The 18,993-nt window shown below is 60.8% G+C and overlaps 2 protein-coding genes across 2 annotated transcripts; both read left to right on the forward strand.

Annotated features, from left to right (window-relative positions):
• Window positions 1-2,918: 2,918 nt before the first annotated feature.
• On the forward strand, window positions 2,919-8,131 carry PCSK4 (proprotein convertase subtilisin/kexin type 4). The gene is made up of 13 exons (XM_065875331.1): window positions 2,919-3,113; window positions 3,395-3,499; window positions 4,872-4,964; window positions 5,038-5,166; window positions 5,244-5,320; window positions 5,417-5,505; window positions 5,679-5,851; window positions 5,939-6,151; window positions 6,454-6,554; window positions 6,633-6,736; window positions 6,804-6,921; window positions 7,163-7,342; window positions 8,005-8,131. The coding sequence occupies exons 1-13, from the start codon at window positions 2,919-2,921 to the stop codon at window positions 8,129-8,131; spliced, it is 1,704 nt and encodes a 567-aa protein (XP_065731403.1).
• Window positions 8,132-11,933: 3,802 nt separating this feature from the next.
• C3H19orf25 (chromosome 3 C19orf25 homolog) lies at window positions 11,934-16,363 on the forward strand. The gene is made up of 2 exons (XM_065874551.1): window positions 11,934-12,063; window positions 16,134-16,363. Exons 1-2 carry the CDS (start codon window positions 11,934-11,936, stop codon window positions 16,361-16,363), a joined length of 360 nt encoding a protein of 119 aa, XP_065730623.1.
• Window positions 16,364-18,993: the final 2,630 nt, after the last annotated feature.

Consider the following 18,993-nt stretch of genomic DNA (forward strand, 5'->3'; position numbering starts at 1 on the left):
CCTGCTCTGTCTCATTCAACAGCCAGGACGAAACGGAAGCTGGGTGTGGGGGGGGCTGAAGAGGCTCATGCTCATAACTCGGGGAGCCTCTGGCTCCTGGGAGCATTTACAGCCTCTTCCCCCACCTCCAGGCTGTTATCTGCAGAGAGAGACAGAGGCCACTAGTGGACCAAAGGGCAGAGTTCCCTCCACCCTCCTCTCCACCTGCATTAGCCTTTATCCTGGGGGTTTGGGGTCAGGAGAGGGAGGGGAATCCCCAGCTGGCCCTAGGAGGCCTGGTCACTGCCTCTTCTGGGTTTCCTCCTCGGTTACCTGGGAGGGGGTATTTTGGCCGTCTCAGGCCGGTGGGGCCCAAGGGTTCCGACATCTGGGAGAGGGGGTGGGGGAAATAGCACCCCTCCCCTGGCGATTGCTGCTAGCTGGGGAGAAGCAGCTCTCCCAGGGCCCCTCTCCACTGAATCCCTATTCCTGCAGCCTCAGCAAAGGGAGGATGACCTTGGACATGGGCGGGGACAGTCCAATCAGCAGCATATGGGGCGGGGGTGGGGTGGGGGTGGATGCTGCAGACAGGGCAGACAGCAGGGGCAGCCTCCCACTCCAGGCCTCGGTTTCCTCCCTGTGACCCCCCAGCCAACCCAGCAGGCCCCTCCCAACAGGCCCCTCCCCTGTGTTCTGTGACCTAAATTCCCCGCCCACTGGTATCAGGGATGTTGAAAACCAGGCAGGAGGTCAAGGGCTTGCTCCCAGGGGCAGGTCCCTGGCTGACCCGACACATATTGGGCACTAGGAAGCTGGGGGGACAGGTTTTGGACCTTCCTTGGGCTGTCTGGCATGGGAATCCCCCAGCTGGCAGGGAAATGGGAGGAAAGGGGACTCTAAGGATCTGTACACAGGTGCTCAAAACACGTGGCATGTCCTCAGCCAGAGCTGCCCCCCAGTGTCCGAACAAAGTGTCCTGTGATTCATTCCAGGGGGGCTTCCTGGAAGAGGTGGCAGAGGGCAGTCGGGTCTGAAGCACCAAAAAAGAGGGGAGGCACTTAAGGGACACTTACTGGACAGTTTCAGAGGGTGGCAGGGGCCACCCAAGGTCATTGAGGAAGAAAGGCAGAGGAGGGACTGGAATGGAAGTGACAATCGGGTTGGCTGGACCTCCCTCTCCGTGGGCCCCATCCAACCTTTCTTCAACCCCACCACAGCAGTCAAACAGCCCAACTCCGGATGGGGGAGGGGAGAGGGCAGGCCAAGGGCAGGGGTAGGGGGTGATATTAGCAGGAAAACAACCTGAGGGGAGGTGGGAGTGACCCTTCCCCTCCACGTCTGGAGCATCCCCTGGAAAACGGGAAGATCTCTACACTTGCTTCCATGCTGGAGTCCATCGGGGAAGAGGGTGGCAAGACTGGCAGGGCACTGGCTGCCTACCTGCCCCGTCCTCCCACGGGGCCAGCAGGACAACTGGAAGAACCGGACTTCTGCCTGGCGGGCACCCAGGGCCCGGAGGGAGGGAGCAGAGGACGGCTGCGGGGCCGAGAGAGGGGGTGGTCCTCGACCGAGGTCGCACAGCGGGGACGGGGAGGGGCTGCGGGTAGACCCAAGGTCCCGGTCCACGACCCTACCCAGGATCTCAGTCTCCTTCCTGAACTGTGGGCGCGCCCCGCCGCCTGAGCTGGACCCCGCAGCCGGAGCTGGCCGGAGGGTGCAGGTCCGAGGCCCCGGTAGCCCACGGCCTCAGTGTGCCCGTCGGCGAAATGGGGCGGCGGCCCCGAGAGCGCCCCCGAAGTCTCACCTGCGGCCAAGTACCGCTTGTCGACACCGGTCTTGGCTTCGAGCGCCCCTAGCGCTTCGGTGGCCAAATTCCTCTGTTCCAGAAAGCGCTCGAAGCGCTGGCGCAGGCCATCCATGGCACCGGCGGGCCCGGGGCTGGCAGCTTGAACTTGACCGCCACCCCGCGCACCTGCCGTAGAGCCTGCGCGCTGCCTTCCCTCCACGCGAGCCGCACCGCCGAACCCCGGGGCCACTCTCCGCCCCCGGGCTGGTCTCCGCCCCCGGGCTGGTCTCCGCCCCCGGGCTGGTCTCCGCCCCCGGGCTGGTCTCCGCCTCCTGTCCCCCTCTCTGGCCAATGGGAGGGCAGGGAGGGCAAAGGAGGTGGGGCCTGCCCCGTCTCCTCCGCCGCATTGCCCCAGGGCCGGCCGCGGCTACCGCAGCCGCCCCTTTGGAGGAAGGGGGCGGGGCGCGGGGACTGAGGGCGCCGATTGGCCCAGCGGTAGTGGGACGTAACTGATTGGAGGGGCGGGGTCATGGCCGGGGATTATTCGCTGAGCCGTTGTGGGTGGAGCTGGGTGAGGAGAGAAGAGTGCTGGGGAGGCGGAGCTGGTGGGAGGGGCTGGAGAAAGGCCAGAGCTGATTGGAGAAACGAGAAGAGATTCATTAGCAAAAACAGAGAGGGGGCGGGGCTGAACGTAAAGGAGGAGGGACGGAATCTGAAAGGCAGGGATGGGGCGGAGCTAAGATGAGGAGGTGGGACTTATTCGAAAGAGCAATTCTGGTTGGACTGGAGAGGAGGCAAGGCTTATTCTAGGGGGAGGGGATGTATAGGAAAGTAGGCGGGGCAAAATAAGGGGCGGGGTCAATTATAGCAACAGTGAACCCGCACCTCTGGGTCAGAAGAATTGGTGAATCATTGTACAAATGGGGAGACTGAGGCTCCAGAGGGTTCGAGTCTGCGGAAGAACAGGGTGAGCATGTCTCTCCCCCACCCTGCTGTCAGATCTTCGCGCCCATCAAGTTGGGGAGCTGCAAGGCCCCCTGGGAGTTGAAGGCTTTCAGGGGTTGCTATGGCGCCGGGGGCGGGGCGGGCGCTTGGGCCATCTCGGCGGTTTGGCCAGGAGGAGGGGCTTTTCTGAGGCCCCGCCCCCGCCGGCATGCGGCCCGCCCGGAGTGCGCTCTGGCTGCGCCTGACCTTGGCCTTGGGCCTGGCACTCGTTGGCCCCATGGCTGTGGTGTGGGCCTCACCCCGGGCTCCCATCTATGTCAGTAGCTGGGCCGTGCGGGTGTCCCAGGGTTACCAGGAAATCGAGCGCCTGGCGCGCAAATTCGGCTTCGTCAACCTGGGGCCGGTGGGTGGGACCCGGACTGACGGGAGGGGGCGAGGGCTGGACGACCCCAGACCCCGGCAGATGAGAGCGTACCTCGCTAGGTTCCCCAGATATCAAGGACCCCCCAGCTCACTACTGCCTAGACCATCTCCAGATCCTGGGACCCTCAGAGGGCATCTGAAGCTCCCACCTGGGCACCTGGTTGGGGGAAACGTAAGGAAGGGGGGCTGGCCCCTGTCCTGGGAGGGACTCCATCAGGGGAACCAGGTCCCAGCCATGCAGCTGCTCCCCTTTATTCCCAGATCTTCCCTGATGGGCAGTATTTCCATCTGCGGCACCGGGGTGTGGTCCAGCAGTCCCTTACCCCACACTGGGGCCACCGCCTGCGCCTGAAGAAAGACCCCAAGGTGAGCCTGGCCTTGAGGCTGCCTCCTGAGGGATGTCAGCACCTCTCGTTATTCTTGTAATTGTAATAAATGTCTGTGTGACCTTCGGCAAGTCACCAGCTCTCTCTGAGTCTTGGTGTCCATTTGGCCCCCTAGTCTATACAGTGGGGAGTCAAATGGGGAAGATCTGTGCAGAGCACTCACCCCAGGGCAGGTGCACTGTCAACAATTTCTTGTCACCTCCCCTTCCCTCCTCTATCTCACCCTGAAAGATCAAAGTTCCCAGGTACCCCATAAAGAGGCTGGGTTGGGGGAGGGGTGCTGATTGGTAAGGAGGCAAGAAGCATGACAGATGGAAACCCCACCGGGAGCACTGGGACAGAGAGGAGTGGTTGGTTCGAGACGTGGTTTGCAGGACAGAGGCCAGGGCTTGCTGATGGATTGGATGTGTGGGACAGAGAGAAATCAGGATCTGGAGCTGAGAAAACGGGGAGAAGATGGCCCTGATTGCTGAGATAGGGACGGGGGAACATGAACCAGGTTGAGGGGGTATTGGGAGCAGAACAAGGAAAAAGGGGAAAGGGCAAAGGTCTGAGAAAGGGCGGCCTGGGGCAGGCAGAAGGGCATGTGCAAAGGCCCTGGGGTGAGGCAGCCACTGTGGCTGCAGCAGAGGAAGGCTGCTGGGGGCCAGACAGGCAGGGGGCCTTGTGGGCTTTGGAGAGGTGTTGGACAGGCACGGGTTTCACAGAGAGGGTTCCACAGAAAGTAATGCTGCAGTGTGCCAAGAATGGGCTGTAGAGAGGCAGCAGGGCAGGGCTGCTGGAAGACCAGGGAGGAGGTGGGTGTGGCCATACAGGAGTGTCCTGCACCAGGGAGGGTGCGGTTGAAAGAAGTGAATACTGCAAGGGGATATGGGCATGTCTTGGAGAGAGGGATTCTAGAACAGGGATGGGGACGGGGGCAGAGGTGGGACCCCAGGAGCCGCAACCAGCCTGAATAGCAGCCACCACATGTCTGTGGGCCACCGGGGATGGGTGCTCTGAGGGCTTCAGTCCCCTCTGGAGCCAGAGCCCCAGGCACACGGGGACCCCCAAGAGCAGCCCCAGCAAACACGGGGTCCCTGGCCCCATCACACACCACGTGGGCCCCAGGACAAGTAGGTGACAGCCCAGACACATTAAGCCTCAGCCCCACACCGCTGACCCTTGGCAGATCCAGGGAAGAGGCCGATGCCAGACCCTGGAAGCAGATTTGGGCGCTTTGACCAGGAACTGGTGGAAGGGCTGAGGGGCAGGGCCCTCTAAAGCAGCCTGGTGTGAGGGCAGGAAGCTGGGAGGAGGGTGGGCTGCTCGTGGGTCCAGCCCCTCCCATGGTGTGGTCTCCCCACCCCCAGGTGCAGTGGTTCCAGCAGCAGACGGTGCAGCGGCGGGTGAAACGCTCCTTGGTGGTGCCCACGGACCCCTGGTTCTCCAAGCAGTGGTACATGGTGAGCTGGCCGGGCTGGGCGGCGGGGCCAGGCCAGGCCAGAGTCCCACTGACCCCGGCCCCGCCTTGCACAGAACAAGGAGGTGCAGCCGGACCTGAACATCCTGCAGGTCTGGAGCCAGGGGCTTTCTGGCCAGGGCATCGTGGTTTCTGTCCTGGACGACGGCATCGAGAAGGACCACCCAGACCTCTGGGCCAACTATGTGAGCCTGTGGGGCTGGGGTGGGGGCTGCCCCAGGTCCCACGGCTGGTCACAGCCCCTCATGTCTCCAACCCCCAGGACCCCCTAGCCAGCTACGACTTCAATGACTATGACCCGGACCCCCAGCCGCGATACACATCCAGCGATGAGAACCGGTGAGCCCAGCATCCCACAGGGCATGGGGGCAGCCCCCACTACCCTACGAGGGGCCAAGGGGCTGTGACGGGCACCTGTCTCTGTCCTGGCGCCAGGCATGGGACCCGCTGTGCTGGGGAAGTGGCAGCGACGGCAAACAACAGGTTCTGTGGTGCTGGCGTCGCCTACAATGCCCGAATTGGAGGTACTCAGGCCAGGAGGGTGGCGGGGCGCCTCTTGGCCCCACACTAGCCACTGGGCCATGTCAGGGCCCCAGGCTAAGGTCGGGGAGAGCTGAAACCCCCACAGACACCTCCATCCCCAGGGCGGGGAGAGTGCATGGCGCAGGCGGGGTGTTCACCAAGGCCGCCTGTGCAGGGGTGCGCATGCTGGATGGCACCATCACTGACGTGATCGAGGCCCAGTCGCTGAGCCTGCAGCCGCAGCACATCCACATCTACAGCGCCAGCTGGGGCCCCGAGGACGACGGCCGCACAGTGGACGGCCCGGGCATCCTCACCCGAGAGGCCTTCAGGCGCGGCGTGACCAAGGTGAGCTGGTATGGGGCACGGAGGGCCAGGGCCAGCATGCGAGGCCCACACCCCGTCCCCGTCTCTGGCCTGGTTCTCCATCTGCAGGGCCGAGGTGGGCTGGGCACCCTTTTCATCTGGGCGTCGGGCAATGGCGGCCTGCACTATGACAACTGCAACTGTGACGGCTACACCAACAGCATCCACACGCTCTCGGTGGGCAGCACCACCCAGCAGGGCCGCGTGCCCTGGTACAGCGAGGCCTGCGCCTCCACGCTCACCACTACCTACAGCAGCGGCGTTGCTGCCAACCCCCAAATCGTAAGCACCCGCCCCACCCGGTGCCCTGCCTTCCCTCCTGTCCCCTACCTTGCCTCTTCCCAGGGCTGCCCGGTTCACGTCTGACACATAGACTGGGGTTCAGGGACCAGGCCCCACGGTTGGCGCCCCTTCACATGCCCTCGTGTGTCCCAGGCAGGGCTGGCAGCTGGGCGGCTGTGTTCACGGCCCCAGACCTGCTGTCGTGCTCTGAGGTGCCTCTTCCTTTGAGCACTTGGGCCGTTTTGAACAAGGGCTGGGTTTTCCTGTGCACCAGGCGCCTGAGTCCCTCTCTGTGCACCCAGGTCACAACAGACCTGCACCACCGGTGCACGGACAAGCACACGGGCACCTCAGCCTCTGCCCCGCTGGCTGCGGGCATGATCGCCCTGGCTCTGGAGGCCAAGTAGGTGATGGAGGGGTCTCGCCTACTGCCGGAGCTCCCCAGCGTGGCCCCGGCTCACCCTCCCTCACCCACCCCCAGCCCGTTCTTGACGTGGAGGGACATGCAGCATCTGGTGGTCCGGGCGTCCAGGCCAGCGCAGCTCCAGGCCGAGGACTGGAGGACCAACGGCGTGGGGCGCCAAGGTGCGGCAGGACGGGCGGGGTTGGGGACGCCACGCCCACAGGACGATGACCACGCCCCTCCACACAGTTAGCCACCACTACGGCTACGGGCTGCTGGACGCCGGGCTGCTGGTGGACTTGGCTCGCTCGTGGCTGCCCACACAGCCCCAGAGGAAATGCACCATCAGCATCGTGCACACCCCCACGTGAGCGCCCTCCTCTGCCCCCTGCACGCCCACATCTAACCCCAGCCACGTCCCCACTGCCACGTCCCCAGACCTCTCCCCCAACCCTGGTGGGTGGACACGTGGAGGCAGGCCCCGCGGTCTCAGTTCACCCATCTGTACAAGGAAAGGGCAGGATCTGAGCCCAGACCCTGCCTGCTGGCCGCCCATCTCCCAGCAGGCCAGCAGGAGGGGCCCTCACCTCACGTGCTGCAGCCCCCAGCCCCATCCTGCGGGTGATGCGCGTGAGGAAGAACGTGTCGGCCTGCTTCGGCCACGCCAACTACATCCGCTCGCTGGAGCACGTGCAGGTGCTGCTGTCCCTGTCCTACAGCCGCCGTGGGGACTTGGAGATCTCGCTCACCAGCCCCATGGGCACCCGCTCCACGCTTGTGGCCATCAGGTGCGGGGGCAGGGGACCGGGCCACAAACTCTCTTTCCTGAGCAACCCCACGAGGAAGAGACAAGTGCCCCGTGGGGTCAGGCGGGCTGGACCCCACCCCTTGGCATCACAGACACTTACTGTGCTCGCGGCTTGTCAGGACTCTGGTTGTGAAGCCCCCCCTTATCCCCCCGCCTGCCTGTCTGTCCCAGACCCTTTGACGTCAGTGGCCAAGGCTACAACAACTGGATCTTCATGTCCACCCACTTCTGGGACGAGGACCCGCGCGGCTTGTGGACCCTGGTCCTGGAGAACAAGGGCTACTATTTCAACACAGGTGAGAGCCGGGCACAGGCTGGGGCTCGAGCCCCACCTGCCCCATGCTCTAGAGCTGGCGGCCTCCTTACTGCCCCCAAGCCCAAGGCACAGGGCTCCCGCTGGTGTCCTCTGAGAGACTGAGCACACAGGGCTGGAATGTAATAGGTGTCTGGTTACCAGTGCACAGTAGGGGTTCAGGTATTAGGGGCAGGAGGTATCCAGTTACCAGCGCTTAGAGGGTACTGGGCGACCCTGGGCACCATCTGAGTCTGGGGATCCGGGGAGGGTGCAGGCCCAGAATGGCAGGACGAGGCTGCCGACAGCCTTTCCCTCTTCTCCCTGTGCCCACCACGACCCCTGCCCAGGGATGCTGTACCGCTACACGCTGCTGCTCTATGGGACGGCCGAGGACATGACTGCGCGGCCCTCGGGCCCCCAGGTGACCAGCAGCGCGTGTGTGCAGCGGGACACAGAGGGGCCGTGCCAGGGTGAGTGTCCGGTGCCGCATGGCCCACCTGCTGGGAGGCGGCAGGCGGGCAGTGCGCGTGTGCGGCCTGGGGCAGGGGACGGGCGGGCCGGGGCAGCAGGTCGTGGCCTCACAGCCCGGTGGACGTGTCCCTCCCTCGTGCAGAATGCCAGAGCCCCGCCTACATCCTGGGCCACCTCTGCCTCACCTACTGCCCACCGAGGTACTTCAACCACACCCAGCAGGCGGTGACGGCTGAACCTGGGCGCCCAGCCGCGCCTGCCCTGCGGGTCTGCTCCAGCTGCCACCCGTCCTGTTACACCTGCCGCGGCAGCTCCCCGCTGGACTGTACCACTTGCCCCCCGCCGTCCATGCTGGACGCGCAGCGGGGCTCCTGCTCGGGACCCGACCCCCCTGAGGGCCCCCCCCAGCCCACTGCAACCGCCTGCCCCTGCCGCCACGGCCCGGCGCAGGCCGTGGTGCTGGCCCTGTTGGCCGTGGCCTTCGGGAGCCCCCTCCTCTGCCGCGTCCTCCTTGTAGGCTGCCCGCCACCATGGGTGGGACCCCCTGGAGCAGGGGGCCACTCCCATCACCACTCCAGACCCCGCTGCAAGCTGGAACCCAGAGCTGGTTGACAAGGACAGCTAACGTGCGCCTCCACCCAGGTCCCTGGTGGGCACCGCTGCCCCACTGTCCAGACGGGTGCCCTGTGGGAACCTGCCCTGGTAAGGCCCTGGCTGCCACCGAGGCCGTGGGCCAGGGGTGGCCGCGTGGGACCCTGCACCCCGGACTTGGCAGGTCCAGGTGAAAGAGGGGGAGAGAGAGAGAGAGAAGTCTCGTTGCACAGTTTGGATAGGGAGAGGGTAGGCTGGGGCAGAGCCCGGCAGTGACCACCATCCCTTCCCTTTCCAGAATGGAGGAAGCGGGAAGGAGAGCAGATGACACCATCCAGGGTCTCGGGTACCACGTGCGACCTCAGAGTTTGCAAATAAAGGTTGAATAGGAGGTGCAAGTCTGTGGGCTCCTTTGGGGCACCGGCCCCTTCTCCATGGCATGGTTGTGGGAATCCCCTGCGTATCATGTGGAATCTGCCTTCCCCGGGGCGTCTGTCCCTGGAGAAGGGGTCAGCTGGGGTTTTGGGGGTGGGGTAGGGTAGGGTCCCAAGTGATACCCACCCATGTGCTGCAAAGCCTCTGAGGCCCCACGATGCGGCCTGGCCCCCTGTGGCTCTGGCTCCTCTTCCATCTTTTTTTTTTTTTTTTTTTTCATTTATTTTTGGCTGTGTTGGGTCTTCGCTGCTGCGTGTGGGTTTTCTCTACTTGCGGCAAGTGGGAGCTGTTCTTCGTTGCAGCGCACGGGCTTCAGTAGTTGTGGCTCACGGGCTCTAGGCACATGGGCTTCAGTAGTTATGGCGCACGGGCTTAGTTGCTCCGTGGCATGTGGGATCCTCCTGGACCAGGGCTCAAACCCATGTCCCCTGCATTGACAGGTGGGTTCTTAAACACTGCGCCACCAGGAAAGCCCTCCTCTTCCATCTTTATGCGTGAGTTTCTCTTTAACGTGGAGAGCTAACAGAAGTGCAATTTGCAAAGGACAGTTCACGCAGCGTTCCATCCACTCAGCCTGTCTACCAGCTTCCAGTAATTACACCTTTGTCTATTTTCTGAGGTCGTCGGGATGCTGAGGGAATTATGAGCTGGGGTACATTGATCTTACTCCTTCAGGCCTCGACCTCCTCATCTGGAAGATGGGTTCTCTACCTCTCTGGAACAGAAGGAGGATCCTGAGGTGCAGGGGTTTGGGTGTGGGTGTGGGGTAAGTCATGGATGGAGTTAGTAAGAGTCCCTCCTCTGTCCTCACACACACCAGTGGGGTGGGGACATGTTCCTCTTGATTTTCAGAGCGGGGAGGCAATTTCCACAAGGAAGTGGAGGCTGGTTATGCCTTGACCATGGGCTGCACTTGAACTCCAAGGGGCGGTCCTGGTTTGTTTCAGGAGCCCCAGAGACAGCCCCGGTATCCAGTGGCCCTGGGCCCCTGAGAATCTCCTTGGCCACCAGGCCCAGGTTGGCCAGCCTCAAGCCATGAAGGAAATGAGGCTCTGTCTAGGGCTGCAGCTGGACCCAATGGAAGCAGGTGGCTAGTGAGGGAGGGGAGACAGCCAGCTGCTCTCCGAGTCCTGCCCACGGCCCCCAGAGTCCCACCAAGCTCAGCCCCTAGTTCTGAAGTTAGGTCCAGTCTGTGTGTCCAGAGGCACCCGGCCTCCCTCTCAGAGCCTCGGTGGCTGCACCCGTGCAACAGCATTAAGTCTGGCACCTGCCTCACCAAATACTCTCAAGGATCCAAAGAGGTAGTTTTCCCGCCTGGCACATAGTAAGTGCCCAAAACATGCCATCTTGGGGCAGCCACTTTGGGAAATAGTTCCACAGACAATTAAACATAGAGTTACTGTAGGCCTCAGCGATTCTGCTGCCAGGTACGTGCCCAAGAAAACTAAAGACACATTCACACAAAAACCTGTGCAAGGATGTTCACAGCAGCCAAAATGTGGAAACAGTCTAAACATCCATTAACAGGTGAATGAATAGATACAGTGTGGTCCCTCCACACATGGGAGCATCACTCAGCCATGAAAAGGAGTGAAGCACTGACACTCCTTACGACATGGATGGACCTGGAGAACACGATGCTCAGTGAGAGAAGCCAGGCATAAAAGGACACACGGTGTGTGATTCCACTGATGGGAAACGTCCAGAACAGGTCTCTCTATATATTCCCAAACCATTGACTTGTACACTTTAAACAGGTGGACTTTATGGTATGTAAATTGCTTTTTTCTTTTTTTTCTTTTGGCCGCGCCTTGCGTCTTCTGGGATGTGGGAACTTAGTTCCCCCACCAGGGATTGAATCCAAGCCCTCGGCAGTGAGAGCGCAGAGTCCTAACCACTGGACCGCCAGGGAATTCCCTGTAAATTACTTTTTATAAAGTTGTTTAGAAACGCAAAAACCTCCCTGGGCTCTGAGCCTGTCTTCCCTTGCTACCCAGGAGGGGAGGGGCCAAGATCACCGTCCAGCGCTACGCCCGCACCCCGGTGGGGAGGGGGTTTTAGAGACAGGAGAGGTGAGCCTGACGGGGATCTGGGAGGCCGGACCAGACGCGCGTGCTACGCCCCTGGCCACCTCGCTGGGGCTGGCGCAGCTGGCATTCACGGAACACTCGCTGTCCGCCCGCCACCTGGCGTGGGCTGCACAGTAACTTTGTTCCCACGACAGCCACGTTGGGGGCCGTGTCCCCCTTTTGCAGAAAACCGGGCTTCGGATGCCTTGTTAGGCATCGAGAAGAGCCGGGATTGGACCCTACGCCCACCCCTTGGGCTTCCAGGCCCGGCGCGGGGAGGATGATATCGCGTCCTTATTAGTTCTGGGCCAGTCAACTTCGCTGCTCAGACGGTACCCGGACCCTAGCGGGCCCGGCCCCTTTAAGAGGGGCGTGGCTTCGCGGCAGGCGGGAGCCGGAGGAGGCCGGAAGTGCGCGTCACGGGCCTGTAGGGTGGGTCCGCGCGCCAACCGGAAGCGGAAGTGGCCACTGGGCCGCCGTTGCGGTCTGAAGGCTTTTCGCCAGGTGAGGCGGCGGTCGCAATGGGGGCTTCTGCGGGAAGCTGGGACCTGGGTGGAGACGGAGGCTGAACCCCCTGGCCCTGTGCTGTTCGGCCCTGGGAGGAGCGGGGCAGGACGGGCTTCCCCGGGAGCGGGGTTCCGGAGCGCGTGTAGGTTTTGCTGGGCGGCAGGAACGGCCTGGTCCATGCTCCCTTCTCCCACCTTGCAGGGATGGGCTCCAAGGCCAAGAAGCGCGTGGTGCTGCCCACCCGCCCGGCGCCCCCCACGGTGGAGCAGATCCTGGAAGACGTGCGGGGGGCACCCGCCGAGGACCTAGTCTTCACCGCCGTGGCCCGGGAAGGTAGGGGGAGCCCAGGTCGGGCGGGGGAGAGGCGGCCCAGAGACCCCAGCAGGAAGGGGCGGGGGAAGCGCCTGGCTGCCTTTAAGACATACTGGCAGAGTTAAGTAATCAGGACGGAGACTGTCTGGCCCTGCAGTGCCAAAAATACTTAGGTCTGGCCTTTTGCAGAAAACGTGTGCCCGCCCCTTGTTCAGAAGGTTGGAAGCACATGAGTGTCATACAGTTGTAGGGTGAATTTTGTGTTCCACTCTGTGAGGTTCGTTTATTCATTCAACACACCTTCATTGAGAACCTGTTGTGGGTCAGGTTCTGGTCTAAGCACTGAGGTGGATAGATGATCAAAAGGGATGGACCCTGGCGGTCGAATGGTGAAGACTCGGCGCTTCCACTGCAGGCGCCACGGGTTCACTACCGGGTCGGGGAACTCAGATCCCTCCTGCTGCGCGGAGTGGCTAAGTGGGGGGGGGGGGGAACCCTGCCTGCCCTCGGGCCATTCTAGTGGGTAGAAACATTCAATATGTAGGGCTTGTGGGATGATAGAAAGTGAGAAACGCTTTGGGGCTTTGTTTTTTGCTGTTGTTTGTTTGGTTTTGGTGTGTCTTTTTTTAAAGTTGAAGTATAGTTGATTTACAATGTTTTGTTAACTCCTGATGTACAGCAAAGTGACTCAGTTATACGTACATACACATTCTTCTTCATATTCTTTCCCATTATGGTTTATCACGGGATATTGAATATGGTTTCCTGTGCTCTAGAGTGGGACCTTGTTGTTTCTACAGTTTGTATATAATAGTTTACACCTGCTAATCCCAAACTCCCAATTCGTCCCTTCCCCGCCCCCCCTCCCCTTTGGCAAGCACAGTTCTGCTCTCTATATTTGTGAGTCTGTTTCTGTTTCGTAGATAAGCTCATTTGGGTTGTTTTTTTTCTTTTCTTTTTCTTTTGGCCGCGCTGTTCGGCATGTGGGATCTTAGTTCCCCGACCAGGGATCGAACCCATGCCCCCTGCAGTGGAAGTGTGGAGTCTTAACCACGGGGCCACCAGGGAAGTCCAATTTGGGTCTTTTTATTTATTTTTTATTTATTTTGCGGTACGCGGGCCTCTCACTGCTGTGGCCTCTCCTGTTGCGGGGCACAGGCTCCGGACGCACAGGCTCAGCGGCCATGGCTCACGGGCCCAGCCGCTCCGCAGCATGTGGGATCTTCCCAGACCGGGGCACGAACCCGTGTCCCCTGCATCAGCAGGCGGACTCTCAACCACTGCGCCACCAGGGAAGCCCCTTATTTTATTTTTTTATTTAAAAATTTTTTTAAATATTTATTGATTAACAAATATTTATTGAGTATATATGGTGTACTGCTCTAAAGTGAATGGTGTTTTTTTTTTTTAATTTATTTTATTTTTGGCTGCACTGGGTCTCCGTTGCTGCATGCGGGGCCTCTCTCTAGTTGCAGCAAGTGGGGACCACTCCTCGCTGCGGTGCACGGGCTTCTCGCTGAGGTGGCTTCTCTTGTTGCAGAGCATGAGCTCTAGAGCACGGGCTCAGTAGTTGTGGTGCACGGGCCCAGCAGCTCCACAGGGCGTGTGGGATCTTCCTGGACCAGGGCCCAAACCCGTGTCCCCTGCATTGACAGGCGGATTCTTAACCACTGTGCCACCAAGGAAGCCCTGGGTCATATTTTAGATTCCACATATAAGTGATATATGGTTTCTGTCCTTCTTTTTCTGACTTACTTCACTTAGTATGATAATCTCTAGGTCCATCCATGTTGCTGCAAATGGCATTATTTCATCCTTTTATGGCTGAGTAGTATTCCATTTGTGTGTGTGTGTGTGTGTGTGTGTGTGTGTGTGTGTTTGTACACACACACACCATATCTTCTTTATCCATTTATCTGTTGATGGGCATTTAGGTTGTTTCCATGTCTGGCTATTGTAAATAGTGCTGCTCTGAACATTGGGGTGCATGTGTCTTTTTGAATTAGAGTTTTGTCTGGCTATATGCCCAGGAGTGGGATTGCTGGGTCATATGGTAGCTCTATTTTTAGTTTTTTGAGGCGCCTCCATAGTGTTTTCCACAGTGGCTACACCAACTTACATTCCCACCAACAGTGTAGGAGGATTCCCTCTTCTCCACACCCTCTCCAGCATTTATTGTTTGTAGACTTTTTTTTTTCTTGGCTGCGTTGGGTCTTCATTGCTCTGCACGGGCTTTCTCTAGTTGTGGCGGGCGGGGGCTACTCTTCGTTGCAGTGCGTGGGCTTCTCATTGCGATGGCACAGGCTCTAGGCACACGGGCTTCAGTAGTTGTGCCTTGCAGGCTCAGTACTCGTGGCACACAGGCTTAGTTGCTCCGCAGCATGTGGGATCTTCCCGGACCAGGGCTCGAACCCGTGTCCCCTGCATTGGCAGGCGGATTCTTAACGACTGCGCCACCAGGGAAGCCCCGTTTGTAGACTTTTTAATGATGGCCATTCTGACTGGTGTGAGTTGATACCTCATTGTGGTTTTGATTTGCAGTTCTCTAATAATTAGCGATGTTGAGCATCTTTTCACGTGCCTGTTGGCCATCTGTATGTCTTCTTTGAAGACATGTCTGTTTAGGTCTTCTGCCCATTTTTCGATTGGGCTGGTTTTTTTTGATTGAGTTGTATGAGCTGTTTGTATATTTTGGAGAGTAAGCCCTTGTCAGTCGCATCATTTGCAAATATTTTCTCCCATTCCATAGGTTGACTTTTCGCTTTGATGGTTTCCTTTGCTGTACAAAAGCTTGTGAGTTTGATGAAGTCCCATCTGTTTATTATTTTATTTCCATCATTCATTTATTTATATATTTTTGTCTGCGTTCGGTCTTTGTTGTGCCACATGGGATCTTCACTGAGGCATGTGGGCTTCTCTCTAGTGTGGCGCACGGGCTCCAGGGTGCGTGGGCTCTGTAGTTTGCGGCACACGGGCTCTAGTTGAGGCGCGCAAGCTCAGTAGTTTGCGGCATGTGGGATCTTAGTTCCCCCACCAGGGATCAAACCCTCATTCCCTGCGTTGGAAGGCAGATTCTTTACCACTGGACCACCAGGGAAGTCCCAGTTTTGCTTTTATTTCTGTTGCCTTGGGAGACTGACCTAAGGAAATATTGGTACCATTTATGTCAGAGAATGTTTTGCCTGTGCTTTATTCTCGAAGTTGTATGGTGTCATATCTTAAATTTAAGTCCTTGAGCCATGTTGAGTTTATTTTTGTGTATAGTGTGAGGGAGTGTTCTAACTTCACTGATTTACACGTGGCTGTGGGACGGTTTTTTTTTTCTTAATAGTAAAAAAAAAAAAAATTCCATTCTTTGTTCCATGTAGCCACATTTCAAGGGCTCAGGAGCCCCTGGTGGCTCAGCTGGAGGGCGTTTCCATCACTTGGAACATCGTGTTAGACGGGGCGGCCCGAGGAACAGGAGCTGTATTTATCCCTGGCTCGCGGCTGGGTCTTCAGAGGCCACTTGAGCCCCAACTTAAGGATCCTGGGCCCATTTACCCCATGAGCAATGCCGGGGCCACTCGAGGGCGAGGGGCTTCCCCTGCCGGCCTGTGTTCACATCTAGGACCATACCTGGCCTCCGTGTGCACTGTCTGGCCTTTCCCACCTTGTTACTAAAGCAGATAAAGTGATTTTTAGTTAAATGCCAGCGTTTCTGGGCCTGTTTGTAGACAAGGGAACCAGGCAGAGCGGAGAGGACCTTGACGTATCTCCAGGTGGCCCTGAAACCTGTGCTTTTCCTGCCCTGGTCCCCCCACCCCTCCGCCACGCCCTTTAGGAAGCATGGTCGTTGGGAAATGTGCGTCCATGCCCTCCTGGCCTCCTCTCACCTCCCTGATTGCTGAGAGCACAGGTGAGGCCGGCCGGCTCATGGTCAGGGTCAAGGCCCTTTCCAGGAGCTGGAGCCCACCCCAGGCGGGGCCGAGGGACAGTGGAGTCTGGCCTTTACTGTGACCTGTGCCCTTCGGTTCACTGCTTTCTCTGGGGGGTAAACTGAGTCCCCTGTGTGGCTAGCGGGCAGTGATGCTGCCGTGTCCTGTCCCCAGACCCCCCAGCCCCCTCGGGGAGGGCCGAGGACACTGAGGCCCAGCGGGAGCAGCTCTACCAGCAGAGCCGGGTCTACGTGGCCACGAACCAGCGGCTGTGGCGCGCGGGCGCCCAGCTGAAGCAGCAGCGTGAGGAGCTGTGGCGGGCACGTGAGGAGCTGGAGCAGGAGGTCAGCCACGTGGGCCAGGTGGCTCTGCCGGGCACCGCGGCCGCCACCTTCCTGGGCTGACCCGGCTCCCCGGGGCCTCGGGGCCTCCGCTCGACACCTGGCCTGGCGCACCTCACCTGACACCTGGCCCCTTGGTCCCAGAGCCAGGGTCCAGGCTCTCTGTTCCGCGGCCTAGGCACGCCTGGCACCCAGAGACCCTGGGGGACACAGCCCGCCCAGGGGGTGGGGCTGCCTCAGCCAGGCACAGGCCCCTCCCCAAGGGTGGGGTCCGGGTTGTGCGCATGCCCCTCACCCTCAGTTGCCCCAACTGGACTTACTGTGGGGCCCAGCCCTCGAGGGCCCTCCGTCCATCCTCCCTTCCTTCCTCTGGCGACCCTGCTTCACTGCCCACCCTCCATCAGGCTGAACTGGTGGGACCCACCCCTCTGGTTCTGCCGTCTCCGTGTTAACTGGGGGGCCCCAGGGGTCTCAGAAGAGGGTAGGGAGTTCAGTGTCCTCCCTGACGCATAGTGGCTAAGGTTATGTGAGGAGCTGTGGCCCCCCCAGGGCCCAGATCTGAGATGGGGCCTCGTGGTCGGTGCCACCCCTCAGGGCCCCCGGCACCCCGACCCAGGGCCTGGGTGCTCCCCCAGGGCACTTGTCTGTCTGTCAGCTGTGGGGTTCTGTCACATGGGGGCGCCATGAGAGGACGTGGTGGTCAGTCCACTGCCCCGGGCCATCACCCAGCTGCCCTCCTGTCCGTACACCTTCGTCTGTGGACAGGTGGGTGGTGGGGCAGGAGAGGATCTTGAAAAGGGCATCACCCTAAAAAACCCATCCCATGAAGACCAGAGAAGCAGTAGGCTGGCTGGAGGTGGCCCCAGGGCCAGGCCCGTCGTGGATGAGCCCGAGTCCCTCTGATGAAATCCCTGTGTGTAGCTGCCTGAACAGTGCCCCCATAGACCACTCCTTTGCAGGGTCCCCAGAAGCTCGGGGCAGTGCTGGGACCCAGCACGCAGGGCCCTGACAGGGGAGACCCTGCGCATCCCAGGAAGAAAGAGTGTCTGCTTCACCCTCAGAGACCCCAAAACTGGAGACTTGACTTTGGAGGCCCAGGAGACAAGCCCAGTGCGGGCTTGTCTCTAGTGGCAGCAGTGGACGCCAGGCTGCCTCCTCCAGGGTGCGCTGGCTAACAGCGGGCCCCTGGGGTGAGCTGCTTCCCCTCTCCCTGCCTGGCCTGGCCTCCGGGTGGGGCCGCCTGTCTTTGGGGCACTGTCCACCCTCCAGATCCCCCCCGGCATCAGGCAGAGACACTCCACTGACTCCTGCCGGGTGCCTCCCCCTGCGCCTGTTCTGAGCGCTCTCCCTGCACCCCCGGGTCACGCTGGGGCTCAGCCCTCGAGCGTCCCCTCGCATCCTCGCGGTTGTGGGGAGTGAGGCTCTGCAGGTCGCACGTTGGACCCCCACCCTGGCTTGTCCCCCCTGGAGATGGGCGCAGGCATTGTGGAGCGCAACTCAACAGCTGTTTATTAAAGGTGCATGTGAGAAGCCTGGTTCCGCGGCCTCCTTCCGCCAGACGATGGCTTTACAGTTGGGGGGACAGGATGGGACGGGGCTGTACGTATTTACACATGTCCGGTGGCACTGTAGACCCAGGAGGGAGATGCAGGGTGGAGGGGGAGCCTAGATAGCTGGGCTTGGGCGGCAGCCGGCAGGGTGGCAGGGGTCAGGTGATGCACCGAATCTAGCACCCAGCTCGTGGTGTCCGTCTGCTCCTGGGCCGAGGTCCAGGAGTGGGTGTCCTGTGTCCCCTCAGCGGGTGGCCGGGCAGCATCCTGAGGGCTTCAGACTTTGGTCCTCCAGCCCTGCCTCAGACGACTGTCCAGCAACCGCCAGTGCCTTCCTCCAGGAAGCGCATCTTCTCAGGGCCCTGGGCCCCCATTGGCCTGCTGGGCTGGGTGATGAGGCATGGCTGGCCCCGCTGCAGGGGTTGGAAAAGGCAGAGGTGCCCCTGACAGGATGGCCCCAGCCTCGGGAGAGAACGCCTGGTCCAGACAGAGGGCAGCGGGGGCGGCCGGGGAGGGTCCTCTGCCCCCAGTCACGGTGGCTGCGCTGCTCGCCAAGAGGTAGCTCTGGGAGTTCGCCCCACGGCCCACGTGGGGAGACAGGCACACAGCGGCCAGAGCGCCGCCCGGGTCTCCCAGTGCGGGGGGCTCCCACCCCGGCCCTCACGGCTAGGCGAGCTGGGGTGGGTCCCCCTTTTCCAGGGGAGGCTGGCCCATGGTGGTGGTGGGCAGCATCCTTCAGCCCCCATATCTGAGAAGGCGCTCGGAAGACCCCCCAGTCCCGCCCTTCTGGCTACTGACGGGGACTGGGGGCGGCTGGTATCTGAGACGCATCTGATCGTGATCCTCCTGGGGGCCGGGTCCCTGGCACCCTGCTCAGCCCCCGGCCTCCTTCGCTGCTGCCGGCTGGCCCTCCACAGGAGGGGCACGTGGTGCAGCCCTTCTCGCGTGCTGCATTCAGGCCCTCAGGCAGAGTCCTGGCGCCTGTCCTGCAGGACGGTGTGTCGGGTGTGAGGGAGAGGTTGCAGTCTGTGTGTCTCAGCAGCGGCACGGTGTCCAAGGGAGGGGAGGGACAGTCGGTGGTGCCCGGGGTGGAGATGGGGCCCCTCCAGCACCTCCTCTTGACTCAGCCCTGCTCCCCCTCCT

The sequence above is a fragment of the Phocoena phocoena genome, chromosome 3, assembly GCF_963924675.1.
Source record: "Phocoena phocoena chromosome 3, mPhoPho1.1, whole genome shotgun sequence".
Lineage (NCBI taxonomy): Eukaryota > Metazoa > Chordata > Mammalia > Artiodactyla > Phocoenidae > Phocoena > Phocoena phocoena.